General features: G+C 37.0%; 1 protein-coding gene across 21 annotated transcripts in view; it reads left to right on the forward strand.

Annotated features, from left to right (window-relative positions):
* Positions 1-21,155, forward strand: part of RAPGEF2 (Rap guanine nucleotide exchange factor 2) — a 270,343-nt gene that overhangs the window by 222,066 nt on the left and 27,122 nt on the right. For all 21 annotated transcript variants that reach the window (XM_027567249.1, XM_027567250.1, XM_027567251.1 and 18 more), the window contains 9 exons: positions 1,676-1,853; positions 7,822-7,958; positions 8,575-8,733; positions 16,184-16,336; positions 16,602-16,766; positions 18,893-19,000; positions 19,089-19,292; positions 19,393-19,501; positions 19,975-20,221. In XM_027567249.1, coding sequence (XP_027423050.1) covers positions 1,676-1,853; positions 7,822-7,958; positions 8,575-8,733; positions 16,184-16,336; positions 16,602-16,766; positions 18,893-19,000; positions 19,089-19,292; positions 19,393-19,501; positions 19,975-20,221 — 1,460 coding nt within the window. The remainder of the gene's footprint in view (positions 1-1,675; positions 1,854-7,821; positions 7,959-8,574; positions 8,734-16,183; positions 16,337-16,601; positions 16,767-18,892; positions 19,001-19,088; positions 19,293-19,392; positions 19,502-19,974; positions 20,222-21,155) is intronic.

Below are 21,155 nucleotides of genomic sequence, written 5' to 3' on the forward strand. Positions count from 1 at the left end.
TCTCTTATACAGAAACAGATTAGGTTGTAGTTGTGACTTGGGAGCCAGAGTTCTTGGTTCTGTTCTTGATTCCACAGTTACCAGCAACACAGTCTTGGAAAAATAATTTCTCTTTACCTGAATGTTTGGAGAATAATAAATGTGGATGATGGCACTTACTTCATAGGACTTTTTTGAAGGATTAAATGAGTTAATACATGTGAAGCACATGGAACAGTTCCTGGCATATTGTCAGTATTTGGTGTTGGCTTTTTATTTATTGGGTTCAACATTTTATATTTTCTTCTTTTGTTTATATATTTTAATCTGTATTTGCTTATTCTTAAATATAAGATGTCTTATTGTCTTTGAAAGTCATATGGGCTATGAGTTATCTGAAGCTGGTAGACTTTATGTTTTCTACAAAATTAATAGTTTTATAATAAAGTGTTTCTAAGAGTTCCTTATTTTTTCTGGAAAGCCATGTTTATGATGCTCGAGATTGATACAGTTAATATTTAATTGTACTCATTCTTACTATTCTTAAGCAATTAGTGAAATCTGGATACCTAATGTCAAATAAGGTGAGGATGACATATATAAGTACAGATAAGTACATATGACACATATGTACTGTTGTTGAGATGAGCATCACAAAAACGTATAGAACAACCTTCAAGGATGATGGTTGTAGGCTTGAGATAGCCAACAGAAGAGACTGTTTTGAAACCTGTGAGTCTTGATTCAGGCTAAATATTTGTTTTTAATCACAGAACCATGTTAGACCTGATAAGAGTCTCTCTCTAGAATTAAAAAAGATAGTTCTAAAAATTTAAGAGATTGGATCATTGCATATTTTTTTAACAACACTTTTTTCAGCCGCAGAGGGTAGCTACCAATTTCCAGCTATGACTAAAGATATCAGTATACTTAGATGTTCTTCCTTCTTTTCATTCCTGTTATACCTGGCTCCTTAAGACATTCCTGAGCAAATAATTTTACTTTTGCTTCATTCTTTCTTGATCTTGATTACTTGAAATTTGGTTGGTGCTGCCGTCAGCAGTGTTGAGGAATGGGAAGAAAGACTGTCACCTATAGACATGTAGGGTCTTTCACACCTTTGGTGTTTTATAGTTAGAAAGTGGACACTGGAGTAATCAGCTAATTATTAATGTTTTATTTGCATATTTATTAAATTACCTTTGACTTGGGATTCACTTTTTCATAAAGACTCTTAGTAAGAGAGAAGTGGTTCAGTCTTCTTGGCATTAATAAACCTACACCTTTTCTTTGGGGGAAGGAATTGTTCAGAATTGTCACCCTCACACTCTTAGTTTAAGCCATCCTCTTTGAAAAATAGAGTGAAAACTGGTACTGTCTTTTTCTTATTCTACTGTGTTTCAAATGCCAGGTGACAACTCAGGTAAGAAATCAAAATGATTGTGATAAAACCATTAATTCTAACTAAAAATTCCATGAGATAAAAATCACTCATATTTTGTTGATGTCATGATTTTACATAGTGCCCAGTGCATGAATATTTGTTAATGTTGAATACATGTAGCTTAATTATGGAAAGATTCATATCATAAATTTAATGTTTCAAACAAGCTTATTTCTTTTGGATACAAAAGATTTACTTAAAAACAGCTTGTCTGCCCATCTGTCCATCTATTTATTTTTGGTGTGTTTTAAGGCCACAGAGAGTGAGGCTGGTGATATGGACCTTAGTGGGTTGCCAGAAACAGCAGTGGACTCTGAGGACGACGATGATGAAGAGGACATCGAGAGGGCCTCAGACCCTCTAATGAGCAGAGACATCGTGAGAGACTGCCTGGAGAAGGACCCCATTGATAGGACAGACGATGACATTGGTGAGTCTGGGTGAGAAAACAAATCTCAGAGCAATTTAAAGAGTTTAGAAGTAAGACTATCTGGTGCAACAGAGCCCAAGGATATTAGGCTTTAAAAGGTCATTTCTCTTAACATTGTTGAAAACATCTTTGAAAAAATTAATTTTACTCAGTCCATAGCTTCAAGAGGCCACAACTGATAAAAACTTCCAAATGAAAACCTTCCAACATGAGCTGTTTCTTAGCCTACTCTAGGGCAAAAAAAATAAAAAAGTCAAAGTCATCTTCCAAACATTATCACATTTGTTAATCTTCTTGTGAGCACTGTTCCTAGTAAGCTCGAGCTTCTCTCTGTGTGAATATCAGTCGGGTGGCAGTTGGCAGAGCTGTTGTTTAAGTGACTGTGCTCCCTCTGTGGTTCCATAGAGAGGAGAGGCTAGAGGAAGAAGTGAGCAGAATGTCAAGTGACCCCCACATGAGCCTAGGGGTTGGGGCTTTAAGTGTGCCTTAAGATTATGGGTCTAAGTGGGTTTGCGTCGCTTTCCCCTTCCTCAAGGTTCCCCTGACCCAGCTTGGCCATCAGAATAAGAGTTGATTGTGTGATGATTGTTTAGTGTTTGACTCTGCTTTCCAGACCCTTCTTCTTCCTTAGATGCTGGGAGTGAGACCAGCTTCCTCTGAGAGCATCTCTGCCCTGCAGGTCTGGAGTCTATAACACCCTTGCCTGAGCCCCAATTATCTGCTCTTCCACGCCCCCAGCTCTTTGGGGGCCAATATGTATTTGAAAGAAATTCAAGGAACTGAGTCTAGTAGGATTAGATATAGGACAGTACGGCCATTGTTATATGTGAGTGGCTTGTTTCTTGTGTTTTGAAGGGAGCCAAACATTATGTATGAGGAGAACCTTGTACCATTTAAGATCTGTACATATGCTAGGGAATTGAAGTTGGAAAGCCAGGTATTCTAAAATACCACTGAAAGCACTGATAGAAATTGCCAGCTGTTTAGAGATGACTGTTATGTGGGGTGAGCACTCAGTCACTGGCTAATGTGGCTGCACCTTGTATGGACTGAGAGTTTCCTAGGTCCTGGCAGCCCAGTGGAAATGAAGCATGGAGGCCCTGATCCTGCTGGCTCTGAGGAATAGAGTCAGGGTTGGGGTCATAATCTCAGGGTGCGCACCGAACAGGAGGCTGTGGCAGGAATGAAGGACTGTCAGCGCCCTTTTGGAAGCTCAGACCTGGAAGAAAGGAAGGAGGAGCCAGCTGTGCCTGTACCTCCAGCGCAGAAGTGCCTCTGCAGTAACCCTTTGTGGGTTACTGGGTTTCTGTTGGAGGATGTAGCTGCTTCTCACATACCTATCCCTGTTCCTCCATACTTTATCCCACTTCCTCCTCCACCTGCTCCACTCTCTGGTCTAAAGGCTCTCATAGTCACAAGTCTTCTGAGGCTTCTGCAGCATGAAGTCAAGTGGTCCTGTGTCATCCTTGAAGACTTAGGGTTTAGCTTCCTTGCATCTGATAACTCACATTCACCTGATTTCCACTGTCCAAAATGTGTTTCACTCTCCTCTTCTCTTTGTCTTTGTGATTTCTCTCTCTCTCTTTTTTAATTTTATTAGCGTGTAGTCAACTTACAGTGTTGTGGTACTTTCAGGTGTATGGCAAAGTGAACCACTTACGCATGTATCAGTAATGTGTATATGTCAGTCCCAAACTCCTAATTTGTCACTTCCTCCCACATTTCCCCTTTGGTAACCATAAGTTTGAGTTTGAGATCTGACTTCGTTTTCATTGTCTCTTTATTGTAGCTTTAAAGAGAGAATGAAGTTGGAAGTAGTGTGTTTGGTTTGCCATCTTAAAAATTCTTGCTCATAGAGTTTATAAAAAATAGATTAAACATTGCTTATGAACAGATTGATGTGAAGGTTATCCTTGTTTGAATATGCTCATTTTAGTATAGTTACGGAAGAAAGTTATGATTAGTAAAATATATGAAGCATGTCATTCCTGGAAATTTAAGGCAATCCCTTCATATCTGAGAAGTTTTCTCTTCTAGAATTTCTAGAAAGCAAGATCTATGCTGATTCCTACAAATGAATACCAGGCTAATTATTTTAAGGTGCTTGTTGATATAATCCCTGGATGAATTACTTGTAGTTGAATACCAATACACTTGTAAGCAGTGATGATGACTCAGACGCTTACTCCTATCAAATATATTTTTATTTAAAGTAGTAAATATTGGTCATTAACAATAAGGCATAATGGCATTGTTTGATCTACACAAGGGCTTGGAGGATCTTATATTCCATCGCCTCTAAATATCGCCACATGTGAGAACACTTTGGCTTGTTTGCCGTTACTGTTGGTAAATCTAACTCATTCTCCAGCGTTTAGTTACAGCAGACACCTTTTTTATGAACTGCAGACATCTGTGTAACTGATGCTTTGTCTAAACGCCTCTCTGCCTAACCACGTTCCTCGACTCAAGTGATGGGGTGTGTTTGTGTTTTAAGTTTAGTCAAATCAAGCTGCTTATATTTAAATATGTTTTTAAAATTTCAGGAATTAAAAAATTTCCCCTTGGGGTTCCATAGATTCTTGGGTGTGCCTTTGTTTCCGTACTTTGAAGAAAGACACATTATTCGTGTTTGCTCTCCAGCTTGTAACTCTATAGGTACTCAATTATTGAATACTTCTTTTTTTTTTTTTTTTTAAAGATTTTGAGGACTTGACATATAAAGGTAGAAAACTACTTTGATCCCTTTCAAGGAACTCTTTTTTTTTTTTTTTTCTTCTCCTCACTTGGTACCCCACACACAAATCCACAAGTTTTACCGTAATTATTTCTTATGTAAAATTAAACCAAAGCAATAAGATAAGGATTTTTCTGAAATGGCTAAAGCTTCTGGTGTCTATAAGTTGATTTTAGGCTTTTCTTTGTGTTACATTGAGTAGAAAAAATGTTTTATTGAGCGTCTAATATTTTTTACAAACAGGATTATTTTTTTCCTGATGAAGTCACACTAATGTATTATTCAGACAGAGTCTTGCAAGCCATTTAGAATAAAGTGATTCTCTTTCTCCATCCACAAAACTTCTCCCCGTACCCTAGGAGCTATCTCCTTACCTGTCGCATGCTCTCAATCCTCAGCTGCCATGACCCCTGTAACTCTGTATGTTTCCTGTGACATCAGGGTTTATGTTGAGCTCCTGAATCAAATGCTTCTATTTTACATTATTATGTTTTTTTAAAGATTGGTGATATAAATTCTTTATTTTTTAGATTCTTATAATCCTCTCATGTAATAAATAAGTTATCACACAACTGATGATATCATTATTGAATCCTTGAGGGTTTTAAAAGCCCTTGCATATTGTTTGGTTAAGTGTTTAATTTTTCAATTGAACTTGGAGAAAAATGTGTATTTACTATTATTATATCTTCTTTGTCTTCTTTGTTATTTATCCTTATTATATGTGATATACAGATATTTTCTATCCCATTGTATTTTATTAATGTTAGTCACTCATATATCATGGACTGATTTCATGACCCATTAATGGAGTAGGACACTGCTGAAAAATAAGACAAATGTCCATGCAAGCACTTCAAATCATTATTGCAACTATTAGTGAGTATGCTTTATACATTCATATGCTTCATATTCACCCACCATATGTGGTGGTACTTTAACTTTTATTTTTGTCTAAACATGTTAAATTTAAAATATTTCTGACAATTAATTTGTAGTCTCATATTTTTCTTAACATCATACGTCTTTGTCCAAGGAAGTTTAGCTCCTACCAGAAGAGGGAAAAAAATAAAATGTATATTATAGCTAGATTTAATACCTGTATTTTAGCTGTGATTTTAATGGCTAGTATTAGCTGCTGCTAAGTCACTTCAGTCGTGTCCAACTCTGTGCGACCCCATAGACGGCAGCCCACCAGGCTCCACCGTCCCTGGGATTCTCTGGGCAAGAACACTGGAGTGGGTTGCCATTTCCTTCTCCAATGCATATAAGTGAAGAGTGAAAAGGAAGTCGCTCAGTCATATCTGACTCTTAGCGACCCCATAGACTGCAGCCTACCAGGCTCCTCCATCCATGGGATTTTCCAGGCAAGAGCTAGTATTGAATACCTTATGGTGAGGAGTGGGGGATGGTAGCTAAAGAAAACTGAGAGTGGTAACAGCAGTGTTAACTGTGATGTGTCAGCCAGAGGACCACGATTGCTTCATCTGCCTTTATGTTGCATATCAAAACATATGCATTTGTAAAGCAAGGAGTCCTGCCTCCTGTAGTAGGTACATAGTAGATGTGGGTTATCTTTTACAGTGATATTCAAAATTGCCTCACAACCGCCCTCAGGTATATTTTATGACACAACACAAACACATCTACTCATTCCAGGAATAAAAGTTTCACTGAATAAAACTTAACTCTTTCTGTGATTGATGCACTTTGATACTCTTGTTCCTTCTTTTTAAAAAATGCTGGTTGCAACAGTCAGTTGATGTCCTGATACATCAGTCTGGGTCAGGTTGAAGAGCACTGTCTTGTTGGACAGAGTCCCTGGGTACCACTTACCACTGTTATTCTTCTGATTACCAAAGCCACCCCCATAATGAAAAGCCTTACACAGCAGGGATGACGTAGGGTCTCCACAGAACAGACATTACCAAGCTAGACCAGAAAACACCGCCTCGTCTGACCTTGTAGGAATGTAACGTTTTCATAAAATATATCTTTGTATTATTATACATTGCTTTTGCAATTAGCAAACTATATCCAACAACATAAAACTTGTCATTAAATCCTAACAGAAGGAATGTGCATAGAGACAATGTCAGTATGTGAGGACAAGGAAAATGGAGTGAAATTTTCATTTAGCCAAAAGTTTGAACAATGCCATGAATATAATATTGAATATATAATCATATAATATATATAATAATGACAATAATAGTGGTTCTCATTTGTTGAGTATTTACTCTTTGCTGAGGACTTTATCATCTGAATTGCATTTGATCCTCAGAACTGTCCAGTGAAGGTAGGTATTATATTACTCTTTTTCAAGTGAGGGAAACATGTCTAAAGGGAACGAATCGACTTCCCCGAAGTAATTCAGCCAGTAAGTGTCCACACGCTATCTAACACATGCCCTGTGCTCTTCATCATTACCTGTGAGGTCCAGCCTGAGCATGGACGTAGACAGTCCTGAATCATCTCACTGCCACCTCCTCCTTGTGTGCCTTTGAGCCTCGATTTCCTCCTTGTGAAATGAAAAAGAAACCATGCATTTCATAGAGCCATGGTGAGGAGGAAGGAACTTAGAAAGGAGCTCTTATTGAAAAGAAGCTGCTTGTCCACAGCATTGCCACTGGGAAGAATGAGCAGACTTTGTCAGTCTATGAGATGCGAATTAGCACATGCATTTCATTTGCATTCATCACATAATGTTGTGAGCATGTTAACTGATTCTGGGTTTGTCTGATCCACAGAAAATATTCCCTGCTTTCTAAATCCTGGAGTATCTTTAGAGTGAGGGTGGTTGTTTCTGCCATCTGTTTTGGGCACCGAGTTGCCCAGAGGCACCAGAATGGACCTGCTGACTTTCTGGAGAATTCCCAGTGCTCTGTTTCATTTCAGCTTATTATTTCATCCTGTAGTAAACCTTAACAAGATCACAGCTCATTTTCAGTAGCAATCCCCCATTGAAGTTTATTGATCTCTTCATTGGAATTTGAATCGCACTGAGTCCTGTTGCTCCTGAATCAACAAGGAAGTGTTACCCTTTCCACAGTGACAGAATTCTTTGTATACCTGCAAGAAATTCAGTGTGCTAAAGATATTTAAAGTAATTGTGTTGTTCAACAGGCAGAATTGTAGAGCATTTAAAAAGAAAGGACCCCAGAGCCTTCTTTCTGAACGCTTGTTTTTGAAATTAGTTGTCATTTTCTTTGCGCACCTTCTGCTTTTCAGAACAACTTCTGGAATTCATGCACCAGTTGCCTGCTTTTGCCAACATGACGATGTCGGTGAGGCGGGAGCTGTGTGCTGTGATGGTGTTCGCTGTGGTGGAAAGAGCTGGGACCATCGTGTTAAACGACGGTGAAGAGGTTAGGAAATATTTATACCACTTAACAATGTCTCTGTGTGAGGCTCGCTCAATGCAGCAATGAACAAAAACTCTTTCTTCTTTAAAAACAATGAGCAACAATAAGTTTGCATCACTTGGAATTATGATACACTCATTGTTGTGTCAGTCTTTTCCAAACCTACTATTTTGTTTTCTATTATTTGCAATATTTAGATGATATTGATAGAAACATTTTGAGGTTTTAGCTTTTCAGATTTTACAGTTTAAATGTTTATAATATAATGCCTCTTGTCAGAACAAAATGATGTTCTTATCAAGGCAATACTGGTCATTTTATCTTGTTTACATGTGTTTTGGGGAACAGAAGAAGTTTTTTTCCCTTGTGGCATTTTAGAGAGAATACCCAGTCATTAGGAAAGTGGAATGCCGTGGACCCCGTGCAGGCATCTGGAGACCTGTGGGTCGATGGCTGAGCTTTAGTTCTTGTTCTGTGAACTTGGTGAATGGTCATCTGTACTTGGGGTATTTTTCCCTCTTTAAAATAAAAGATCTAAATCATTTGTAGGGACCATTCCAGCATTTACAGCTTCATGATCATGATTATTTTCTGCTTTGTCTTTGTTTTTTGGAACTAGCTGGACTCATGGTCAGTGATCCTGAATGGTTCTGTGGAAGTGACTTATCCAGATGGAAAAGCAGAAATACTCTGTATGGGAAATAGTTTCGGTGTCTCCCCCACCATGGACAAGGAGTACATGAAAGGTGTGATGAGGACAAAGGTGGATGACTGCCAGGTATAAATTGTGATTAAAAATGTATGTCTTACGCTTAACAAAGAACACTTACATATGCAGTTGTGGTAAGGTTTTTTCGACCTGTATAGATAGGTCATCTTTTAGAATTATAAAGAAGATTTTAAAGTACAACTATGACTTTTAGTGTTATCATACTCCAGGAAATTAAAAATAAATCTCCCATAAAGTTATTTGAACTCCACAAAACTAAGCATTCCATAAATGTGTTCTATTAAAAAACAGGTGTTCTATAAATATGATATCTTAAAATTGCCATCAATAATAGATAATCTAGTCAACAGAAAGTATTGAAGTGAAATGCCCATCATGAACAGAAATTATATAGAGATTATAGTAAAGTTGCTGTGATACAGTTACACGGTGTTTTTATTTAAATGCAAGATAAGGAATTGATTTTAGAAGTCATGAAAATTAATCATAATTGAATCAGTTAAAATATTTGCTAGTTAAGAAATGACTGCCAATGAAAAATACAATGTCAGTATTGATATTATGTTAATATTTATTATTTAAAAGCATTTAATAAAAGACTAGAGAGTATATTGAGACCAAATGTGAAATATAATTTGATCAATTTAACAGGTAACCTCTATATTAGTGCAAAACAAATTTAAGATGCTTTTATTATTATTGCATATTTATAATTCCATGTCTTAAAAACTGGCCTTGAAAGGTAAAATATTTAATATAGTAAACCAAAAAAGTTGACTTAATTAATGTTATATGTTCACTGTATTTATTAGTCTACAGTCTGAAATACATCTGAAAATAGTTTATACTAAAAGAACATCGTTGAATTTTTATAATGTCTGATAAATGTAAAGTAGTGTTCATTTAAATTTTCAATTTTAAGTGGTTTACTTACTAAAAAGAAAAATGACCATGGCTATAAATAAAATTGTCTTACCTAGAGAATAATTTTGCTAAATAATTCCTCCAGTGAGCACTATAGAGAACAAAAAAAAATGGCTATGAATTCAGTGTGTTGAATATGTAATGCCAGAGGAGCATTCTAAATATAGCCAGCTCTCAATTATTTGGCATATTAGAGGCAAACAAAATGCTAAATAAATCTCAAAGTATTTGGCCTCAAAATCTCAAATTATTTCTTTTAAGAGGGTCATATATGACATTTCAGCTTTAGAATTATATTCCCCCCACCAAAAAAACAAAGCCAAACTGTGAGTCAAAATAAACAGAAAAGTTGTTAAGGATTTCTCTGTCCTTCTCAGTCTTGCCCCCGACACCCAACCTGAGCCCTTCTACAAGTCACTACAGCGCCTGAGTCTGTCTCTGTCCTTAAAGTGTGAGTGAAAGTTATTTCTGAGAATTCAGCTGCTATGCTATCACCTTGTAATTGGCCAACCCCTTTTATTAGAAATTTTGTAATCATGGAACTGAAATGATACAGGAGGCTTAGAAATGTTTCAGAGTAATTGATAAAGATACTATATGAGTTAATATTACAGAGTATTTAACTAATGTCAGACGTACTAGGTAACATTGAATATTTATCTGGGAGTGTGTGGAAAAGAAAAGAGGAGGTGGATATTAGGAGGAGAGTTCATGTATTTGCTGGATAAGGAATCAGCAGGAAACCCAGAGTGATGGTCCGTAAAGTAGACGCCAGGAGAAAACTCTGAATTAGAATGAAAACTCTGATAAAGGTAATATTAGGCTCCTGTAGCTCCTGATATGAGACTCCGGATGTACAGAGAGGGTCATGGGTGCAGTGTCTGCTAGAGAAAGGCTTTTCTTACTCTGTAGGCCACTCTGCATGCTGTAAAAGGAACATGAAATAAATCAGGTTCAAGAGTCATCCTTGTGCTTCCACATCCCTCTCAGACCCTAAGTTCCCTCCTTCCTTATTAGAATAGGCTTGGAGAAAAAAATTAGATATTTTAATGCTTATCTGAGATAGCATTTTTACTGTATTTCTGTTAAAATGTCATGTTATTTGTCAGAAAGTACACATATCTCATCCTCCTCTTGTTGGGGAAAGTCAACAGTGAGAATCACATTTTTTATCCATAAAATGACCTCCACAAGAGTGTCATTCCACTGAGCACACTGTAGATAATCAGTATTGATTGAATGAAATGAACAAAGGTGGTGTCCATTCTGAGAGGAAGCAACCTTAGCAGGTTGACCCTCATTTGCTGGCCTCTCAGTGGGTTCCAAAAATACATCTTGGGTAGTGTGGTTAAAATGGAACCCATGATCAATCTTGAAGACACAGTGTGAGTGGATTCAACTGGACACTTCTTTCTATTATTATTATTGGAGAGTAATTGCTTTACAGGGTTGTTTCTGCTGTTTAACAGCATGAATCAGCTACAACACATATATCCCCTCTCTCTTGAGGCTCCCTGCACCCCAATCCAACCCCTAGGTCATCATAGAGCACTAAAACCATACTTCAAATGATGTTTATCTCTGCCTGTTTAGGTCCCGTGATGCCCCCAACACCGTGCTCTATCCTGCTCCCTTCTGTGTGCTTCTTTTCCCAGTCTTGTCCCCTGTTGGATTTGTAGGACAAAGGCAGAACCAGGCAGACGTCTTTTGGTACCAGATGATGGCTCGGGTTTTCTGTTCCCCATCCATGTGTTTGTTTTTTTCACCCTCTGCCTGTCTCTCTTTTCCTTTCCTGCTCTTCCACTTTCTGTCTCCTCGTCCCCTCTCCCCCACCTAAGTCTTGGGCCTGCCAGAAACACCCAGGCATGGCTTAACCCTGCACTGTACCCTTCAGCAGATAGGGAACACTTGAATGCCTATGTGAACAGTTAGGTATAGCTCCCTTGCAAGCACAGAGTACCAATTTAAATAGAGCTCACCTCTTAAGGTAAATCTGTGAGACTCAGCTTTTCCTGAGACTGTGAGAGCTGTTAACTTTACTTCATTTTGTCATTTTCAATATGTTTACTAAATAAAAGCTGTGAGGTCATATGCCCAAAAGAAATTTATCCTGTGACATAAATTGTTTTTGCCCTTTTATAAGAGAAAGCTTAGTTGAGTTTTTATTTCATATCAGAGTGGCAAGATCATACAGGGTGAATAGCCGTCTTAAAGATAAAACCTCTCTAAAACAATTGTGTTCATTTCAGTTCAGTCGCTCAGTCATGTCTGACTCTTTGCAGCCCCATGGACTGCAGCACGCCAGGCCTCCCTGTCCTTCACCAACTACCAGAGTTTACTCAAACTCATGACCATTGAATTGGTGATACCATCCAACCATCTCATCCTCTGTTGTCCCCTTCTCCTCTTGCCTTCAGTCTTTCCCAGCATCAGGGTCTTTTCCAATGAGTCAGTTCTTCACATCAGGTGGCCATAATACTGGATTTTCAGCTTCAGCATCAGTCCTTCCAATGAATATTCAGGACTGATTTACTTTAGGAAGAAATGGTTGGATCTCCTTACAGTCCAAGGGACTCTCAAGAGTCTTCTCCAACACCACAGTTCAAAAGCATCAATTTTTTGGCATTCAGCTTTCTTTATAGTCCAACTCTCACATCCATACATGACAACTGGGAAAACCATAGCTTTGACTAGACACACCTTGGTTCAGTTCAGTCGCTCAGTCTTGTCCAACTCTTTGTGACCCCATGGACTATAGCACTCCAGGCCTCCCTGTCCATCACCAACTCCTGGAGTTTACTCAAACTCACGTCCGTTGGGTCGGTGATCTTTGTTGGCAACTCACAAATTTTCAACTGGCTTTATCATACCTATTTTTTCTTTGAATTTAATGTTATATCTAAAAATTTCTTAAAGCAAAAATAAATTTGCTAATTAAATAATTAATGTTTTCATCTAAAGTGTATTTCTTTTGCGATGTCAGTGCTGTGTGGCCATATTGGAAATTCAATTTGGGATTCTTTTTTTTTTTTTTTTCATTTTTGGATGGTATTTCAGTTTGCTGCAGAAGAAATGCCAAAAATGTCTGTCTAGACACTAAGAATTTCAAATCAAATTTATTCTAATTTCTTTTAAGTCCTTAGTCAAGAGGATTAATTATAGTACATTTCAAAATTCATTTTCTTTTTATCTCTCTACTTGTTTTAACTCAAGGATATATTTCTTTTTTAGGAGATAAACAATATAATTATGCTCTCTAAAAATGAGTATAAGAAAGAACACCTAAAATTATTTGGAGACTGAGAACAACTTGCTGTCCTGTAAAAAGAAAAAAAATTAAAAATATTTTTCAGGCAAGAACCACATGTTTCAAATATACGCAAACCTGTGGTCAGTGTTAAAGATATGAGTTTGGAGGTAGTTTTTGGCATTAAAAAAATTTTACTTAGCTATCCATAATTGCTTACAACAAAAGCCTATGCTTTTTGAATTTTAACTTTTTGATCTAAACGAATAAAAAAATTAGTTTTTTATATCAACCAACTCAGTGGAAGAAGCAGTGTTGTAGTATGCTATTTCTTCCATGTGAACTGCTGCTGCTACTTCTGTAAAAAAGCTTTGTTGATTATGCAGAAAGTATGTAAAATATAGAAAAGTATGTTAAACAATGAAAATTGCTTGTTATTTGCATTGCTCAGAAATAATAATCATTCTCCTTTGTGATTGGTACCCTTTATCATTAAAAATATTCATCGTTTTTTATTTAAAAATAAATAATTCTTAAAAAGTAATAATTGATTTTGTTATATTCCACAATTTTTATATGCATGTATATAATATTAAATTAGCGAGCACATGCTTATGAGACATTGGGAGACTAGCATGACGTTGGTACGGCTGTCTCTTCATCTGTGCAGTGGGGATAATAGCACCTTCATGGCATCCCATGAATGCCATGGGAGGTTGGGAGGATAAAGTGAGAAAGTTCCTGTCAGGCAGCCACAATGTAATAATAATGATGTCATCATCACTATTAAAATCATTGTTACAATATTTGGTTTAAAATTTTTTAAAAAACAATGTAACATCAAGAATATGGAGTCGGACATGACAGAGCGACTTCACTTTCACTTTGATGCATTGAAGAAGGAAGTGGCAACCCACTCCAGTGTTCTTGCCTGGAGAATCCCAGGGACAGGGGAGCCTGGTGGGCTGCCGTCTATGGGGTCACACAGAGTCGGACACAACTGAAGCGACTTAGCAGCATCAGCAGCATCTTTTATCTGCCATGTGCTATAATTTAGCCATTCCCTCTCTTTTAATCTTTCACATTAAAGGAGAAAAGAAATGTTCATTCTTCCTTCATTCCTAAATGATTTTTTTGCGATTTTAAATATGTATATTTTATTGAAGTATATTTGACCTACCCTAAAAATGATTTCTAAAATAAGAATAAATTATTCAAAATTCAGAGAAGACAAAAATTTTAAGTTAAAAATCTATTCTTACCTCCTCACTGGCTTCTGGTTACTTTGTGTAATAAGTGATTTCTTGAATTCATTCTTCACTTTCTTTAAAACTACTAAGAAATATAATTAAATGGATTGCCCTGAGTCCTGAATTTTTTTATCTTTGAGGTCATGGAGGAGTAATTGTTTGATGTGCACATTTTTGTTAACTTCTTTAAGAGCAAGGATTAACCTTAATATCAGTTATGAGAAATAATGATTTGAGCTTAAAAAGTATGTGGCTTCCTTTGTGGATCTTTTTGAACAGCCTTTCTAAGCTGATTTCTTTCATAATATAATCACACATTTATAATATCTACTGCATGGATATCTTTGAATTTCGATATCATTTATTAAAATTATCTTTTAAAAAATTGTTGCTCTCAAAATCTTTTCAAATTCTTAAAACCCACTAAGTGATAATTATGTTTTTACATCATTTTTACATAATAAAATTTATCAAGCATATATTATGTATCTAGCACAGTGGAGGAGCTTCACCTGGATTATTTCATTAAACCTCCACAACAACCCTTTGAGGCTGGTGCTATTAGGATTATTTCCCCTTTTCAGATGCAAAATAAGACCCACAGGTTCTTTTCTCAGGATTCCACAGTGAGAGGTAGTAAAGCTCATGTCTGAATCAGTTAACCTGGCCCTAGAAGCCGCAGTGAGGAAGGATGGGGGCAGTTAAGAGAATTTCTTCTTAAAAGCAATTCTGTGATGATTTGATTAGCAGGCTAGGATTTCTTAAGCATCAGAGAGTCCCAGTTTTTTACCTGCCCACTGATAGTAAAACAAAAAGTCACAGCCTAAAAAAAGTGGTGGCTCCTTAGCTTAGTCCCCTGGATTCAGGTGGCACATTAAAATTCTTAAACCAGAAACAGTGCCCAGCAGCTGTCCTGATGGACTGATTAAAATCCATTATTGCATCCTTCTATTCTGAATTCTTTCCATATTCTTCTGTTCTGTTAGGACCATGAGCCTAACAGATAATTAAACAACCACCTATAGACTCTCTCCAAAGGTTTTTTGCTGCTCTGCCCACCAACCTAGATAGCATATTAAAAAGCAGAGACATTACTTTGCCAACAAAGGTCCGTCTAGTCAAGGCTATGGGTTTTCCAGTAGTCATGTATGGGTGTGAGAGTTGAACTATAAAGAAAGCTGAGTGCCGAAGAATTGATGCTTTTGAACTGTGGTGTTGGAGAAGACTCTTGAGAGTCCCTTGGACAGCAAGGAGATCCAACCATTCCATCCTAAAGGAAATCAATCTTGAATATTCATTGGAAGGACTGATGCTGAAGCTAAAACTCTAATACTTTGGCCACCTGATGCGAAGAGCTGACTCATTTGAAAAGACCCTGATGCTGGGAAAGATTGAGGGCAGGAGGAGAAGGGGATAACAGAGGATGAGATGATTGGATGGCATCACTGACTCAACGAACATGAGTTTGAGTAAACTCCAGGAGTTGGTGATGGACAGGGAGGCCGGGCATGCTGTAGTCCATGGGGTTGCAAAGAGTCAGACATGACTGAGCGACTGAACTGACTGACTGACCACAGTTGTAAGGATATGCACTTTTTTTTTCTAATTTTTATTGGTGTATAGTTAATTTACAATGCTGTGTTAGTTTCAGGTGCACAGCAAAGTAAATCATATATCTAGATATATGTATGTATATATACACATGCATATATCCTATCTTTTTTTTTTTAGGTATCTATCCTAAGAGTCCACTCTACTCCCCCAGTGTTTTCTAATCATCACAAAAGGGACACGAGGAAGGAATATTCTAATTTTACCTTCTGATTATTTTTAATTGTTAGGATTTTTAATATAAATTACATATAATTATTCTAAAAATGAAACTTTTCTTGACCAAGGAAGAAATACATTAAAAAGCAGAGAAGTCTGATGAAGGTTCATTACCGAGCTCATTTAGAAAGTATGGGAAAGACATGGAAAAATGTCAGTCTTAAATATTTAAAACACTGAATCATTAGCGCAGCTAGGTCTCTTGCAAGCACTTTATCATTAACATGTGACTTACATTTTATTCTAGTTTGTCTGCATAGCCCAGCAAGATTACTGCCGTATCCTCAACCAAGTAGAAAAGAACATGCAAAAAGTTGAAGAGGAAGGAGAGATCGTCATGGTGAAGGAACACCGAGAGCTTGATCGGACTGGAACAAGAAAGGGGCACATTGTCATCAAGGTGAGACAAACATGCCACATCCCGAGGGAGGAGGGTTTTGGTAGTATCGCTTGTGATGATTTAGGATGCCCCCTCCTCATTTTTCAGTGTAACTTCTCTTAAATGTATCAGTTGTAAAGAATCTTTGAATTTCTGTGATGAATAGGAGTCTTATTCATTATTGTATATCTTCCTACCCAGTTCATCTTACGCTGAAGATTTGAAATCAAGGTACATGTAGATGCCACGCATGCAGGATGCTTATGACACGTTTGATTTGTTACAGGGCACCTCAGAAAGGTTAACGATGCATTTGGTGGAAGAACATTCAGTGGTGGATCCAACGTTCATAGAAGACTTCCTGTTGACCTATAGGACTTTTCTCTGTAGCCCGATGGAAGTGGGCAAAAAGTTGTTGGAGTGGTTTAATGACCCGAGCCTCAGGGATAAGGTTGGAAGATACGTTCTAGTTTCCTTTCAAATGTGAAACATTCAGATATAAAGTTAAAGAACTTTAATATATACAGTTGTTATACCAGTTATGTTCAAATTATGTTGGTGGGTTAAGAGAATGTACTTTTTAAGCAAAAGAAAAGGAATGCTACAAATACTAATTCTTATTATAGATTCTAAGTTCAGCCCTAGAATTTTCTCTTTTAACACAAAAGCCAATACATTGGACAACAAATGTTTCAGTAGATTTTCCGTGAGAATCATTCCATATGTTGATGTATTTTTGATGTATTTTTGGGAGGAAGTGAGCTTCATATCCTCCTCTGCTATCTCCTTTCCCCTCAACAAATGTTTAGACTCTAGTTCTGTTGAAAATTCTATTAAAACACAACCCCCAAACACCTGGGTTCCTTGGGAATGTGCATCTTCTGGTTCAGTAGCTGGCCAGTGTACACCACATAGAAGTTATCGGTTTTCCGTTGCCCCAAAACAGCATCTCCTCTCAACCAGTGTGGGTGGGTAGGGCCCTGTCTTATAATTCTGAGCTGATCCTCTTCACCAGCTCTTGAGTCAGGCTCTTTTTCAAGGCCAGAGAGGGTGATGAAGTTCCTAGTCTTGTGAGGTTTGAGAATTAACTAGCCTGTACTCATTTCTCCTTCCATATGATGGCCTTGTTTCTATGAGGCCCGACATGGGAGAGGCAGGGTGGGAAACCCAGAACTGGGGACAAACAGCAAAAGGCTTCCAGCTCCAGTGCTGGCCCTGCTGCTGACTACCCCTTGGCCTGAGAGCAGTCATTGGACAGTGATGCTCTTCATGTCATCATCTGAGAGTCACAGGCGTAGAAGACCTCAGCTAAGGTCCTCTGCTGTAAAACTTGCTTTGAGTATTTCCTCTGCCATTTTTCTCCTGTCACTCATCTCTTTATTTGTAAAATAGTAATCTGTGTCATTTTGGGGTTGTTGTGAAGACGAATAACTTGGTACTGTCTGGCTCACAGCAATCTCTTACTGCATCTTAAAGGTATTGGTGGCGGTAGTTGGAGTATTCAATTCATGATTTACAAATCTCGTTTTTCTAACCTGGAATACGGCTAGTAGACGTTTAAGGTGGCGTCTCAGCTACAAAATTTTAATTTTATGAAAAGGTCAGGTATTAAGGATATAGGTTCAGGAGAGACAATAATCTTGGTTTCTTCAACTTGAAAAATGGTCAATAGTGATAATAAATGACAAAAAATTAATATAAATATCAACTTGACTCCTGAGTGTTTTCTCAGATTATATACTATACTTTGTCCCACTGTATTTAACTGTAAACAGTATTTTAACTGTAGTTTAAAGATTAAATGCATACTGTCACATCTGTTTCTTTCCTGCTAGAATAGCATATTTCATTTTCCTGCTTTAAGAGGTTAGTTAATGCTTGAAAACAATGCTACGGAAAATTTCTTTGATCTTATTATTCAAGATTGAGAAAGTTAAACTCACATAAAGTAAAACAAGTGCTTTTTAATTTAAAGTTGCAGTTATACTCCTTTCATTTGGTAAAATTTTATTGAGAGTTTACTCTGAGCCAGGTGTTGTTATAAATATTAAGGATGCCCTTAGAACATAACAGATAAGGTTGTCTTCATGGAACTTATAGTCTAATGAAGGTTGCATAGTTCTTGCTGGTATAAAGCAAATATTCCATAGCTGAGTGTGTGTATTGTGATGTATAAAGGTGTAGGGCTCAGTGAAAACATGTGAGCAGAGTAAGGAAAGGCAACTCACTTTTTGTGCAGAATTGTAGATATTAAAGTTTCTGTCTTCTTGTGTATTAATTTATTTTGATTCTTTTTTTCCCTTTAGTTTTTGTTGTGACCTGTTTCAAATATATTTTGAGAGTAAGCCAGATATATATTAATTACCATCCTTCAATATAAAGTCCAAATTTAAAGTATTAATATATATTTTCAGAAAGGTATCCTCATCAATAAAATCTAAAGGTTTTGTTATTGTTTTTCGTGTTCATTGTTGTTAGGTAAATTGTTTGTTGGATATCTTTTTTTGCAATGACCTTAACCACAAATCTTTAGCACTAGAAAGAAGAAAACCTATTAAAAATTAATTGATTTTTCAGGTTACGCGGGTAGTATTATTGTGGGTGAATAATCACTTCAATGACTTTGAAGGAGATCCTGCAATGACTCGATTTCTAGAAGAATTTGAAAATAATCTGGAAAGAGAGGTAATATTTGTGATTTTGTTTTTAACCACAGCTTTCAGTTCATTTTATTCAGCCCATCCTTGAAACCACTCTTTTTGAACTCTTGTAGAAAATGGGTGGACATCTAAGGCTGTTAAATATTGCATGTGCAGCTAAAGCAAAAAGAAGACTGATGACGCTAACGAAACCAGCCCGAGAAGCTCCTTTGCCTTTTATCTTACTTGGAGGCTCAGAGAAAGGATTTGGAATCTTTGTTGACAGTGTAGATTCAGCTAGCAAAGCAACAGAAGCGGGCTTGAAACGAGGGGATCAGGTATGGCATTTCTAGTTGCAAACGTAATGGTGAACACTGGTGTCTTCTTTTCCTTCAGTCAATTGGGAAACTGAAATTAATTTTATAACTTCATTTTTAGATACTAGAAGTAAATGGTCAAAACTTTGAAAATATTCAGCTATCAAAAGCCATGGAAATTCTTAGAAATAACACACATTTATCTATCACTGTGAAAACCAATTTATTTGGTAAGTATTTTGCATTTTTTGCATAGTCTCATTTTTCTCCTTTTGGTCTTTTATTTAAACATTTATGTCTTAATCATGAAAAGTCATTGCTTATAATTCAAGCATCATAAGAATTGAAAATTTATAGTAAAATGCATAGATACAGAATTAATTATATAAGCATATAATTAGATTTAAATAAAAGCCTACTTACTTGAGGACCATAACATTTAATTTTATTGATATTTTTATTGATAAATATTTTATTGTAAAGAATAAAAATCTGTCAATAAATACATTCTGAGTAGACATGGCAGAAAACATACAAAACAGATTCTTGGTGTCATTCATTCCTTGTAGGAGTGTTTTTCTACAGGATTACAGTTTTGATCATGGCGATCTATACTTAGTATCTATTTCCAAGTTCTACAGTTGTCTTTGAATTATTCAGATTTCCAGTAATGGATGTTTTTCGGTGTCTGTTTCCTCTTTAGTATTTAAAGAACTTCTAACAAGATTATCAGAAGAGAAGAGAAATGGTGCCCCTCACCTCCCTAAAATTGGAGACATCAAAAAGGCCAGTCGCTACTCCATTCCAGATCTCGCAGTAGATGTAGAGCAAGTGATAGGACTTGAAAAAGTAAATAAGAAAAGCAAAGCCAACACTGTTGGGGGAAGGAACAAGCTCAAAAAGATACTCGACAAGACTCGGATCAGTATCTTGCCACAGAAACCATATAAGTGAGTGTCTGTATAAATTTTCTCTGCATTCTATTATTGTATTAAAATAATAAGCGAAGGTAATGATGTAATGTTTACTCAGGAGTGTAAAAATTGTTTTAGCTTTTATGGCAGAGCTATCTTAGAGGCAACTGGACAATTGTTTTTACCCCATTTTTGCCACTTGCTTGCCTACTCCAATCTTCTTAGAGATAGTTAGCATTTCTTTGTTTGAACTACTTTATTTCTCATTTGGACTTTTAAAAAGCAAGAATGTGACTTTACTCCTGTCTCCCCCCCTGGCATGATGGGGTTGTTTCTGCTCTTGTTTCTTTGTTTCTAGGTGTGTTTTCCACCGTCAGCATCTGCTTTTGCCAACTGAGTTTTTGCGGCTCCCAGCTGCTACTATCTACTCTTGCCTTTCTCTTTTTGCTTCTGTCTCCTGTTTTCAGTTACTTAACTGTTGACAAGACATCACCAACCAAGCACAGAACTCCTTTTTTCCTCCTGCTGGGCTCTGCAGTCAGCATGTCAGGTGTATTCTTGAATCTCTTCTTGGCTGTTCGTTTATGCCAACAGCTCATACCAGACAGAGTTGCAAGTGTCACACTTTTAAAACTTTGCTTGTTTGCTCACTTTTTTTTTCACTTTAGCTTCTTCTAGGTCTGTGGATGTTTTATAAACTTCAGTTGGTGGTGGTGGTTTAATTACTAAGTTGTGTCCAGTTCTTTGAGCCCACCAGGCTCCTCTGTCCATAAGATTTCCCAGGCAAAAAGACTGGAATGGGTTTGCCATTTCCTTCGGGGCAGTCTTCCCAACCCAAGCATCCAACCCACATCTCCTGCTTGGCAGGTGGATTCTTTACCAGTGAACCACCTGGGAAGCCCCATAAATCCCAATTGCCATCAGTCAAAATTTTTTAAAATATTAAATTACATAGGTGCCCACAATTTAT

This window comes from Bos indicus x Bos taurus, chromosome 17 (assembly GCF_003369695.1).
Source record: "Bos indicus x Bos taurus breed Angus x Brahman F1 hybrid chromosome 17, Bos_hybrid_MaternalHap_v2.0, whole genome shotgun sequence".
Lineage (NCBI taxonomy): Eukaryota > Metazoa > Chordata > Mammalia > Artiodactyla > Bovidae > Bos > Bos indicus x Bos taurus.